Source organism: Rhipicephalus microplus, chromosome 10 (genome assembly GCF_043290135.1).
Source record: "Rhipicephalus microplus isolate Deutch F79 chromosome 10, USDA_Rmic, whole genome shotgun sequence".
Taxonomy (NCBI): domain Eukaryota; kingdom Metazoa; phylum Arthropoda; class Arachnida; order Ixodida; family Ixodidae; genus Rhipicephalus; species Rhipicephalus microplus.
The window spans coordinates 142,951-155,034 of NC_134709.1; the positions used below are offsets into that span (position 1 = coordinate 142,951).

At 43.7% G+C, this 12,084-nt stretch overlaps 1 protein-coding gene and 1 long non-coding RNA gene across 2 annotated transcripts in view; one reads left to right on the forward strand and one right to left on the reverse strand.

Moving 5' to 3' along the window:
* Positions 1–12,084, forward strand: part of LOC142774506 (uncharacterized) — a 42,113-nt gene that overhangs the window by 13,910 nt on the left and 16,119 nt on the right. The window contains exon 2 of the long non-coding RNA XR_012886421.1: positions 9,038–9,331. This is a non-coding gene — a long non-coding RNA (uncharacterized LOC142774506). The remainder of the gene's footprint in view (positions 1–9,037; positions 9,332–12,084) is intronic.
* The window catches only part of LOC119181232 (uncharacterized), a 77,134-nt gene continuing 70,358 nt past the window's right edge, over positions 5,309–12,084 (reverse strand). Inside the window, exon 5 of the mRNA XM_037432412.2 lies at positions 5,309–8,105. Within this exon, the coding sequence (XP_037288309.2) occupies positions 7,828–8,105 (278 nt within the window). The 3' untranslated portion in view covers positions 5,309–7,827. The remainder of the gene's footprint in view (positions 8,106–12,084) is intronic.

Sequence of the window (12,084 nt, forward strand, 5' to 3'; positions counted from 1 at the left end):
TTAAAAATACACATATAAATCCCATAAAATGAATGGAAGAATGGCCGTCACTGTAGCTCAGTTGGAAGAGCATCAAATGCATTAGGTATTTGAAGGTTGCAGGTTCGGTCCCTGCCCATGGCGAGTAATCATTTCGTCCACTTTCCTATCTTCACATTTACATAAGAATTACCATCAACAATTTCCACACATCCCTTGGCATCATTGTCAGTTAGTTCTCATTAATATTATGTCCAGCAAATAAAAACAAGCTTTAAATTTCCACTTTTTTTTCTTTTTCTCTGACTGAAAAACAACTACCGAGTACTTCTGCACAGTGTTCTAATGACTTGCAAATCAAGTCCGTAATGTCTTTCTTGGCAGCAGAGAAGTTCAACTGTTGTTCACTTACCCAAGCCCATCTGACAAGCAGAAATGGCTAAGCACGGTCTCACAGTTTGGGCTTAGCAGACAACCAAGTGCAGCATGTAGATTGCTTAGTGGTCTGAAAAATACTAGAACTATCTGAAAACATAACACGACTGCATGGCACTGAAATGGCAGGAAAATTGAACACAAGTGAAGCTGCTATGGAGGGCTGCACTTGGCAACAGCTCTTCTTGACAGCCCTGTGGAAGCTACAGAAGCCAAGCCCGTGCCACCTACCACATCTTGAAAGAGTAGTGAAGTTTACGAATAATTTTCTCATTTGAGATGCTGAAATAAATGCTACTTTATTTATTGCGAGACTCTGACAGTTGTAGGAAGTCAAAAGCGAAATAGAGTTACTGGTAACTTTGCAATAATGTTGCCCTTTTCTTTCCATTTCTTGGAAAGCATCGCCCTTTTTAGTGCGCCTGTTTTTCACAATAAACATGACGTGCATGGCGCAGTGGGTCAGTGCACAGCCACAAACGTGCCGTTTAGTTCACCATAGAAAATAAATCCGTAATTTGACATTAAAATGTGCACTGAACCATCCAAATGCTTCTCCTATATATATATATATAGTTTTGTGTGTGTATATAACTTTCCAGAGGCGTTAACAATGTAAGCGAGTGAAACTGTAATCAGCCGCAAGCGACTGTACTCCTTACGAAGCAACACGAATGTGCAAAAGCCCTGCCTCCGCAGCCAATATGAGTTGCCGCCGAGTGTAGTTAGTGCTGCCACAAACTGATGTAGGGTGTTTGGTGTGTACCTGCTTAAAGTGGTCCTTATGTCAGTTCTTGACAACGCAAACAGTCATGAAGCTAAACTAAAAACTACACACTTTTTTTTTTTTTTCAAGGAAGTCATACATTGAAAAAACTCCAGGTCTGCGCGGAAGGCGCAGGACAGTTGCAGCGAAAGCTAGACGAGCAGCCTTTCAGAGCCTTTTGTAAACACTCAGTGGGTGACTGCTGCAAGCACATTTGCTGGGTACCCCATATGGCATTAATAGTATCTTCTCAGTAGGAGACCAGCATTTGCTATGCTATTTTTTGTCATTCTTCTGAAAAGCGTTTTATCCACTAAACACTTGCAAAGAATTTTGTGCCAATTGTTTATGCAGTGGCTGACGACAATGAGGAATTATGCCCGAAGAGAGTATGTGCCACAGTTAATAGGTGATCAAAATAAGCTTTTGTAAAGGGTTGGAGCATTGTGTGACATGTCATTCTCTTGCTTTTCTAAAACGCTTTATTACTCATATTAACGCGATTCCTTTCTCAACATCAAGCCTGCCCAAGGAAAGTATGTGAACAAGTCCCAAGCACCGCGTTGCTCAGTGGTAAAATACTGGGCTGGCATGCAGCGGACCCGGGTTCAAGCCCTACTTTGTCCTTGGTATTAGGTCTTTTTTCTTATTTTGCAATAGTGGTCATGGACACCGGTGGCGACGGACGACTACGGCGCCACACGTGACCCGAGTTTTGATCTCATAACAGCTTTGAAAAGTAATAAACGGAAGTTAACCCCGCACAAAGCAATTTTTCCAATACCCCCGACTATGGTCAAATCTGAACTGTGCAGAGGTGCCACTACATAATTGCTTCTGATGTGTAACTTGTCATAGCCATGATCGAAACATCCAAAAGAATGCATAATTAAGTTTTAAATGCATATACGGTCACACACTATTCATCAGCACTTCCATGTGAGATAGCTTCATTGTCCAAGCCTGACACATTCTATCGCCAACTAATTCTGGTTATATTGTAGTAACAGCAAGCCAACGGTAGGAAGAGACCAAATAGACAGGAAAGAGCGCTCTTTCCTGTCCATTTGGTCTCTTCCTACCATTGTCGAACTGTTACTGCAATATAACCATGAACCAACTCACCCAAATTATAAGCTTGTCACACGGGCACCTGTTAACACCGTTTAACTCCCTCGTTCATACGACAAGGGAGATGCAGTCCGTGTCACACAGTGACCCGTATGCAAACGAAGGCAAATGAAGCACTTCCCAAAGGAGGTTCGGCGATTACTCTTTGTAGCGGAATGAGGTACCCTCGTCCCCAGTAATGTGTAGGTCAGAAAAAAATTTCTAGCATTCTAGCATTCTATTGCTGCATTGAAAACAATAATAGATTTTGCTCATTCATAACGTGCAGTACTCATTCATAACGTGTGTTTCTTCACATCACATCACATCACATCACACACACACACACACACACACACACACACGCACACATCAGAGTGCAGCTACTCTCCACACTGTGCCTCGCGAGTAGGGCCGGGATATTTCGTTCGTGCGTGCGGTTGTTGTCGACATTGTATTTGCCCATCAGAGAAAGGACTGACAGCGCTACATCATCATCACCAGCTGAAGACAAAGCACAGTAAACAGAAGACAAAATGCGCACTCACGAGACAAGGAAACAGAAGAACTCGCACATGGGCTAGACAACAATCAATTTGTCGAGCACGGCACGACTGTAAACAAACATTTCAGGCAAAAGGAGGCCAGCGTCGCTACATTTAGCAAATTCTTTTCCATTTGAAATAATTTTGCTTTGTTCGATTCAGACCTGCTTATTAGTATGTTTTTGTAAAGAACGCATAGCAAAGATTCAGATTCACAAGAAAAGCAACAATTCATCTGTGAAAATCAAAGTGTCAGTTGAGCCCCTGTGGCAACTATTACAACCTTGTCATTGCCATGTGACACTGCCACAACTCTATCTCTGTCTAACTCTCCAGTGGAGATTTACGTTTACGGAGTTTACCACAGTTTGGTGGTGGCTGTGTGGCAGGGTTATTAAGCTCTTGTTGCAACTAATTGTGCACTTTCACTGATGTCCATTATTAAGACTGCATTTCTATATATTGTGTCAGTATTATGTATGCAATATGTACCTAATCAGTATGCATTATGCATTATATACATATTACGTACAAAGCGTTCAAACTTTTTGTACGATGTATAGTCATTTCTATCTGGCTTCGATACCTTTCCATTTTGTGTTGAATGATTCAGAGCCTCCTTTACACAATGCCAAACGGGTCCATAAGGTATTTAATATAAATATGACTATGAGGCATATTACTTGATGGAAGCCCTGGAATAACTTGGACACGTTTTTTTAGATGCACATACATACAAGCACACAAGCATTTTGGTTGGCAGCAGCGCTTTCATCCTTGAAGCATTGCAACAGAACAGTAGTACATACGATTTCTTCCAATCGAAACAGCCGAAAAAATTTGAAAAGAACGTTTCCTAGCCAGTGCCTCAGAGCATTCTGATATAAATCAGTACAAAACTGTAAGCCAATTAATGGTGGAAAGATGAAAATCAGAATAGCACGAAAACTGCTGTTACTCTACCAAAATGCAGCAAGGAAAGTGTACTTCTCTCAAACAGGCAAAGTGTGGGCAGAAATGAATATCAATAAAAATGAAGAGACTGGTGGCCAGCAGGGACATGATTATCAATGTATCCACTTAGCAAACTATCTACTTCAGCAAAGCACATCGAATTACATGAAAAAATTTAAAAAATGGCGATTTGTGACGTCAAGGCGCTCTTGGCCACATCTACGCACCGAACCTGCCATCACATTCCCAGCATAAAGAAAGTGGGCGAAATGTGAATTAACAGGACACTTAAACTTGACAAGCCAAAACTTCCTTACAAAGGGTTAGGGTACTTCAGAATGACGCGAGAAGTGCGTACCGACCTTACAGATGAGTCTGGAAGACAGCCCGCTTAACGCAATTCAATAGCTAAAATAATTAGAGTTCATGCACAGCCTCCGAGATGTGCGTCCGAACGCTGATCTCTGGAGGCAGCATTTGTTATGGTGAAGCACATTCTGTCTCTGATTTGTGTCGACAGTTGTGAAATCTTTGCGACATCAAAATTAGGTAGCAGGAAAAAGGCCGGAAACTAGGTGTGCTGCTTGCCAGGCTCTAGCCAATCAGTGGAGGCCAAAGTAGATATGTAGTCCACTACGTGGAAGCATCAAGATATCATGCCGCTGGTTTAAGCCCCTTTATAAGGGGACATGTCTACCCATACATTCATAGCTAACCAGAATTCACAGCGGGGTTTGGTGATAAGATCTGTTCACAATTCACAGGGTTCACACTTTGACTGAATGTATACAGGTGTCTCCCCTATAGTAACTAAGTACATTTTTACTCGAATGAGCAAAAGAATGAACGAAGAATATAAAAATGAGCAGGCACATTTCGGGAGCAAGTCTCAGTAGTCTAAATGCCTACGATGATATGACGACTGGAAAGTCTCATGCCGAGCTTTTACCACAACTACTGTTCACTTGCATATGGCAAAGGTTGTACAGCACTCATGGGTTGAAAAAGGACAACTTAAAGCTAAGTAAAGCACTTGTACTTTTGTTTCCACCATCTTAAGTTCGGATCATATTCGTGTAATTTCAACTCGGATTGGTAGACAAGAGCTGACATTATCTTAAGAGACCAGATTGAGGGCGACATTATGGGGTTATCTATAGTCGGATACAACATTTGGAGTCGAGAGAGAACCCGCCCAGATGACCAGTGTGACAGCCGATCGCTGCACCGTGCACTTAGCAAAGTTCTCCAAAAGCGGGGTCACCACCCATCTGACTCATGATGTCAGTCAAGAGTGCGCGCCCGTTGGTGTAGGCTTGTATGCATCGGTCTTTGAAGAGAGAAACACCGCTAACTTCTAAAGCAGTATCCGAATACAAAGCAATATCGCATTACGTGAAAATATGATGTGTTGCTTGCATCTACAGGTACTGTACAAGAGCATACATCTACACCTTAAAAATATATTCATAAACAGTGCATAGCAATAATTTGAGCAAAGAATTGACCACTGCAGCAGTCATATGTAAGCACCTCTTTGAAGCTGCTTTGCACTTTATTTTTCCCCAAATTAAAACCACTAAAGATGTCCACAGTGGAGACAGCCCAAAAGCATGAAGTATTAACAAATCGTTTGTGAAGCTGCCATTCCTGCTCAGCCATACAGCATGCACAGAGGTCCATTACAAACACAAGTGTGCCTCTCTGTTGACGGTTGGCTTGAGTGCTTGTCACTGCACCATTCCGTTGTACTCGTTCTGAAGATAGGCTTGAAGATGGCCCAATGGTTGTTTGTACGTGAACAATGAACAGAGGTTGCTAGACATGTTCATTCTGGAGCAAAGCTCGAAAAACAATTAAGGAAAACAACAGAAGAGAACCAGACTACTGACAGTTCATTGCCAGCAAAGGCTGAAAATTGAGAAAACTTGCACGCATGCAAAGTGGTGTGAAAGTGTGACGTCAGCACACCAATACGTAAGCGGACGATTAAAAAGGGACATCTAAGATTGAGACGATACAACTGATGTACAAATTAATTGTACAGCTAAACCTGGATATAATAAAACTGACAAAGCCCCGAAAAAATTTGCTATAAAGAGGATTTCATTACATGCAGGTTCGGTACGAAAATTGGAAAAATAAACACACAAATTGAACAAAAGGGGAACAGAAAGCAGAGCTCAGCCAAAACACTTAATTAACAGTAAAAAATTGCGTTATTGTTGTGATACCAATTATATGGACACTCTCGACAGATTTTTGCTGTCGCTGCCATGTTCCGTAACAAGGCCAAATTGATAACATGCCCCCGTGCGTTGTAACTGTTACGAACAAGCAAAAGCACGCGAGCACTGCTGAAGCAGAAATATCAAATGAGTCGGCCCATCTCAATGGCCTGGAGGGCACACATAACATCCTGCCGCCTGTTAGAGCTGCCATTGAATGCTCAACGTCTTGAACGAGCATGAAAAAACAAGGGGGGGGGGTCAAATTGCAACAGTGAATTTTGATATTAAGGACGCGGTCATGGTCGCTGGTGCACATGCTATCATGACAAGCATCTGCTTTCAAAGCGAAGAGACTGAAAAGAGCACTTCTCCCTCGAGCGGCCGTGTTTGCTTACAGCAGCGTTTTGTAGGAGTTGAGCAGTATTGGATCCAAAAGAGTTGGCTGCCTTACTTCGTATAACATTACAACTAGTTCCTGTTGCATCGATTGCATTGTATTCATTGTGCCATCATGTTGCCAGAGCCCATCAGCTAATCGTGAAGGCTACAGTCTCGCAACTCACAGCGTGGTGCAAGACCGAAAAGCGTGGACGAGTCAACCTCTGAATATTCAAAATTTCTATCAGCGCCTAATCCGACATCTCCTTGGTAGTAACAATACGTTTGTTGATATTAACAATAAAAGAAAATAAAACAGATGCTGAACGTCGTCGGTGGCCACTTCATGTGCGCGAAGTGATACCATGCACGTGCGCACAGCGTCTGCACGCACGCACAGCGTCGAAAACGAGCGAACGACACAGATACCGCCAAAAACTATTCTGTAAAGCGCTCTCCATATGCAGTGTGGCCCCACATATGTGACGCTAACTAAAAGTGTAACAATGCAAAGTGGCATCACCTGTGTCACTATTTAAAGTGCAGTTCGAAGACTTTTGCAGCATTCCAAGAGTGGTGCTGTCAACGCAAATGTTTTCTGTTTGTTGGTTGGTTTGGGGGGAGAGAGAGGGCACATTTGCGCATGTGCCCGTGGCGGCAAGAACAGTGGCAACGCCGGCTCGAGGGGCGAGGCCTGCTTGCCCTTCTCGCGCACACCCGCGAACAAGTATTTGTTTTCGTCTAGGAGTCGCCCAGGCCACAAGCGCGCCGCCGCCTCACGCTTCCTTGGTGGGGCTACTGCGGATGGTGCATGCTCGTGCTAAAATGAGAAAATTAGGGGCGAAAGTCTTAAGTTGTTAATGGCGAAAATTCGTTATATCAAGGGTGTTACCCACTACCACTTTTTTAAACAGAAGTTGCTAATACATGTGCTTCTATAGAGCGACGATGACAAATAAAAAAACTGTTGCATCGAGGAATTCGTTATATGGAGGTTCGTTATAGGCAGGTTTAACTGTATTGTCTTTTTCCATATCTTTAGCTTTGCAACAAAATTACCGTGTTTGGCAACCCCAACTTGTCCAAGAACAAGTTTTTCTCAAGTCCCAGGTAGAGGCTTTTGCCTAGATGTGCACCTTGTCTTCTCCCTTGAACAAACATGGCCAAGAGTTTTGTCACAGCACTTAAATACCAACTATCTCAACTTTGTGCTTTTCTGTGAAAATACAAGGCCAGCACCGATACTGCCGTGCAGTTACTCATCCACCACAGCACCACATAGGAGGAAACGTTGTGGAGTTCTAAAGTTGAATTTGACTGTGAAGTTTTCTTCTTCCTACAACAGACACAGCCTGGTTTTCTGTTATAGCGCACACACACACAAGGTCAGCACGGACACTGTTGTGCAGCTTGCTGTCCACAGCACCACCTAGGAGAGCCTCTGGACTGCAAGTGGCAACACCAAAAGAGTTAATGGGTGCCACAGGCCAGCAGCTGCACCAGTTTCTTGCGAATCACAGCTGTCAGTGCGTGTGAGCTCGAACGACAGCCACGGCCAGGGAAGGCCCGGGACGCATGCAGGGGGACTCTCGGCAAACTGCACACGCTGCGCCAACACGATGATGCAGTAGTGCCGCGGGCTAGACACAGCACTTGCCACTAGCAGGCGTGTGCCGTTTTCCTCCCAGCTGCCATGGCACCTGAATCCTGCGGGTCGACAACAGCAGAACTAATTTCACCCTTTGGCACACAAGCACCTTTTACGGCTGAACTCCTCTATGAGAGACATGTGCTGGGCAAAAATTGTGCCCTCTTATGAGGTGTCTAATAAGCAGCGCACCACATATGCGTTTTGTGAACCACAATTCGAATGTAGGCACACTGGTGTCTCTTATACCCCTTCTTCTCTTACATCAGCGGCTCTGATAAAGGGTTCAACTACACCTGCTGATGCTTATACCGTTTTCGGTGCATAAAAAATTAGGTGACCTTTAAGCTTCGCCTTTACAAGTTGAACGCCATAGTGTCACTGTGCCTAGTGCATGCTTCAACCACTCAACATACTTTTTATTATATGATGTTACTTAAAAAGTTTAAATTCGCAATTACTACAATGCTGAAAGTGGCTTGCATCAGTGAAGCTTTCTTATATGGCTACATTGCTTGCAGTGGGTAGAATGCTTTAAAGCACTGGCAATTATGTGTGCAAGATGTTTTCAAACTTGCTATGCATCTTCTACATGGTCTTAAGCGCGGGCGTTTTTTTTCTTCTTTGTTTTCTTTTGCATTCGCCCCGGCAGACGCGGTTCTTTCCCGCTCGCCCCGGCTGATGCGGTTCAAACTTTGCGTTTTTTTTAAAGAAGATGCAACTATGTGGGTGCCTTTTGTACTGGGTGGCTAGCTTTAGACCACACATCACTATGATAATAACATGCTCTGACGACCGATCACTTGTACCACACAATATTACTGCAATATTATATGTTGCATTATAAAGCCTGTATACAGAACACATTTGATTGTGAAGCTTGCAAGTTCTTTGCACTACATTTCCAACCAGAGGAAGTTATTTTCACTGTATTTCACGGGGGCATGCCACCGCATCGAACGCGATCATGAAAATGCCCTTCCTAATGCAGGTTGTTCTACTCGGGTTCATCTCGACTACATCCTGCGTTTTCCGGCTGCCCGTAAGTCCTCCCTGATTACCTCCTACTTACCTCACCAACAAGCCGCCACTTCTGTTCACCGACGAGAACGATGAGTGTCAAGCCGAACCGGATCCGCCACCTTCAGTCGCCGACCACTTCATCGCCTGGCAACCTCGGACATCTACTAGCGCCGCATCTCTACAAAAGCCGCCTTCGCCCGGAGGCCAGTTGGGGCATGCCACCGCATCGAACGCGATCATGAAAATGCCCTTCCTAATGCAGGTCAGTTACTTGCAACACGCTAATTCCTTTCGATCAAGTGATTTCTTTCTACTTGCGGTGTCGTGCCCCCCTGACATCCTTGATTGCTGGCGTAGGTGGCGTAGATTATTGTGTCAATCATTGTGTTCTTTCGCCGTGAATGCCCATTTAGTTTGCCTTCTGCTCATGCTCGCGGGAGACATTGAATCTAACCCTGGTCCTTCCCCCACACTTGAAAGTATTGCTGAAGCCATTGCTCGTGTTGAAAAATCGCAAGACACAGTGCTCTCTGAATTGGCCCTTATCCGAGCTACACAATCAAACATGGAAGGCTTGGTCAATCGCCTCTCCTCCCGTGTTGATGCTCTTGAGCAAATTAACGCAGCCCGTGCCACTGATCCCACTACCGAGAATGGTAATACCCTATCTAACCTTTCTTCCAGCATTCAAACGCTAGCCGAAAAATGCGATGACTCAGAGAATCGCCTCCGCCGGTGCAACCTGCTATTTTTTGAAATACCCGACGTCATTAACGAAACATGGTCCGAATCAGAATCGCGTATAATCTCGTTTTGCACCGAAAAACTTGAAGTTCCAATTACTTCCATAGATATTGAAAGAGCACACAGACTAGGCCGCTTTGAAGCCAATAAAAACCGCCCGATTATAGTCACCCTGTCCAGATTTAAGGATAAGGCTAGAATACTTTCCGCTGGCCCGAAACTGAAGGACTCGTTATTCTCTGTACGCGAGGATTATTCAGCGCGTGTAAGATTGGCAAGGAAGAAGCTTTTCTTGTATGCGCAGGAAAGCAAATTCGTGTCCTTCAAAATCCGTTTCGACAAGCTTATCGTTGACAAAAAGCCTTTCGTTTATGATGCTGAATCGGACAGAGTTATAGAACTGAAAGCATAGCGTTCACTGTGTGCTTCCAGGGTTCCGTCCTCCCCTCCTTTCGAGTCCATCCCAACTAGAATCGCTCCTCCAGTTTATCAAACTACATCTATCCTGCTTACGAATATCCGTAGCTATATGCCCAAAAAGGAAGCTGTGCAAACTCTCCTTGAGGACACCAGCACCGACATCGCAATTCTAACTGAGTCATGGCTAACCCTTGATATTCACGACAATGAATTATGTCACAGCAACACCCATTTCACGTCTTACAGGCTTGATGGGAACAGACGCAGAGGGGGTGGTATTTTAGTTTTCGTGAAAGACAGCCTACCCTCCCAAATTGTGTACTGAATTCTTTGCGTTGAAATAATCCTTCCCACGTGCAAAAACATTCTTATAGCCTGTTACCGCGCACCCGACTGCGACCACTCTTTCACAGATGACCTTCAAAATGTTCTTTTTGATCTGACATCCCGGTTTCCTCACGCAAACTTCTTGCTATGCGGGGACTTTAATTACCCTGATATTGACTGGGACAACTTGTGTGCTAGTTCACGACAATCCAGAGATTTCCTTGAACTGTGTCTTCTTTTTAACTTATCGCAATCAGTCACAATGCCAACTCGTGGCACAACCACTCTTGATCTTGTTTTTGTCTCCAACCCAGATTTAATTCAGTCAGTGTCATGCATTCCCGGTCTGAGTGACCATAATGTTGTATTGTTTTCATTGTCCATTGCCTTACCTTCGTGAAGACCTTCGAAAAAATTAATACGCGACTTTAACAACGCCAACTTCTCGACGATTAACTCTGAACTTAATAAATTTTTGGTCTCCTTCACCTTGTCTGCTTCTACCCGAACAGTTGACCAAAACTGGTTATTGTTCAAGCGGAAATTATTAACCCTTATTGATAACCACGTCCCCCTTATTCGTGTTCCAGGCGATGCTCAGCGACCCTGGTATTCTGATCTCCTAAAGAAACTATCTCAAAAGAAAAAACGTCTTTTTCGCGCTGCTAAAAACTTTGAGTCAATATCAAAATGGAACAGATATTTCGCATGCCTTCGTGAATACACTCACTTGCTGAAGCGCTCCAAAAAGAAATTTTTTCATAATGACTTGCTTAACATTGCCCGAACTAATCCAAAGAAGTTTTGGAAACTTCTCAACCCTAAAAATAACACGCACAATATATCCTTAACCAACTCCGATGGTTCTCACGTTCCTCTCCCACAGCGGGCGGACGTTATGAATACTTACTTCACTTCAGTCTTCACTTCTGAACCACTTCATAGTATTCCAGTCATGCCGAGATCTAATTTTTCACAAATGCCGCCCATTGACATTACCTCCGAAGGCATCAGCAGTCTGATAAAGAAATTAAAAATATCCAGCTCCCCCGGACCTGACAATATTCCTGCCAAAGTTTTAAAGGCTACTAATAGCATTTCTAGTAAATTTTTGGAGATAATTTTTAAACAGTCCATTTCTGAAGGTTTCATCCCAAATCATTGGAAACTTGGGAAGGTTGTACCAGTTTTCAAGTCTGGTAAGCGATCTGACCCATCTAACTATCGCCCCATTTCACTAACGTGCATCGCTTGCAAACTTATGGAACATATAATATATTCACATGTTGCTCGTCACCTCGATGATCACTTTTTCTTTTTTCATAAGCAGCATGGTTTTCGTTCAGGGCTCTCATGCGAAACTCAACTTTTTGAATTTACGACTGATCTTCATCTCAACCTTGATTCGTCATTTCAGACTGATGTTATTTTTGTCGACTTTTCAAAGGCCTTCGATCTTGTCCCTCACCAACGACTAATCAACAAACTTTCTTCACTTTCCCTCGATCCCCTGACCTTATCATG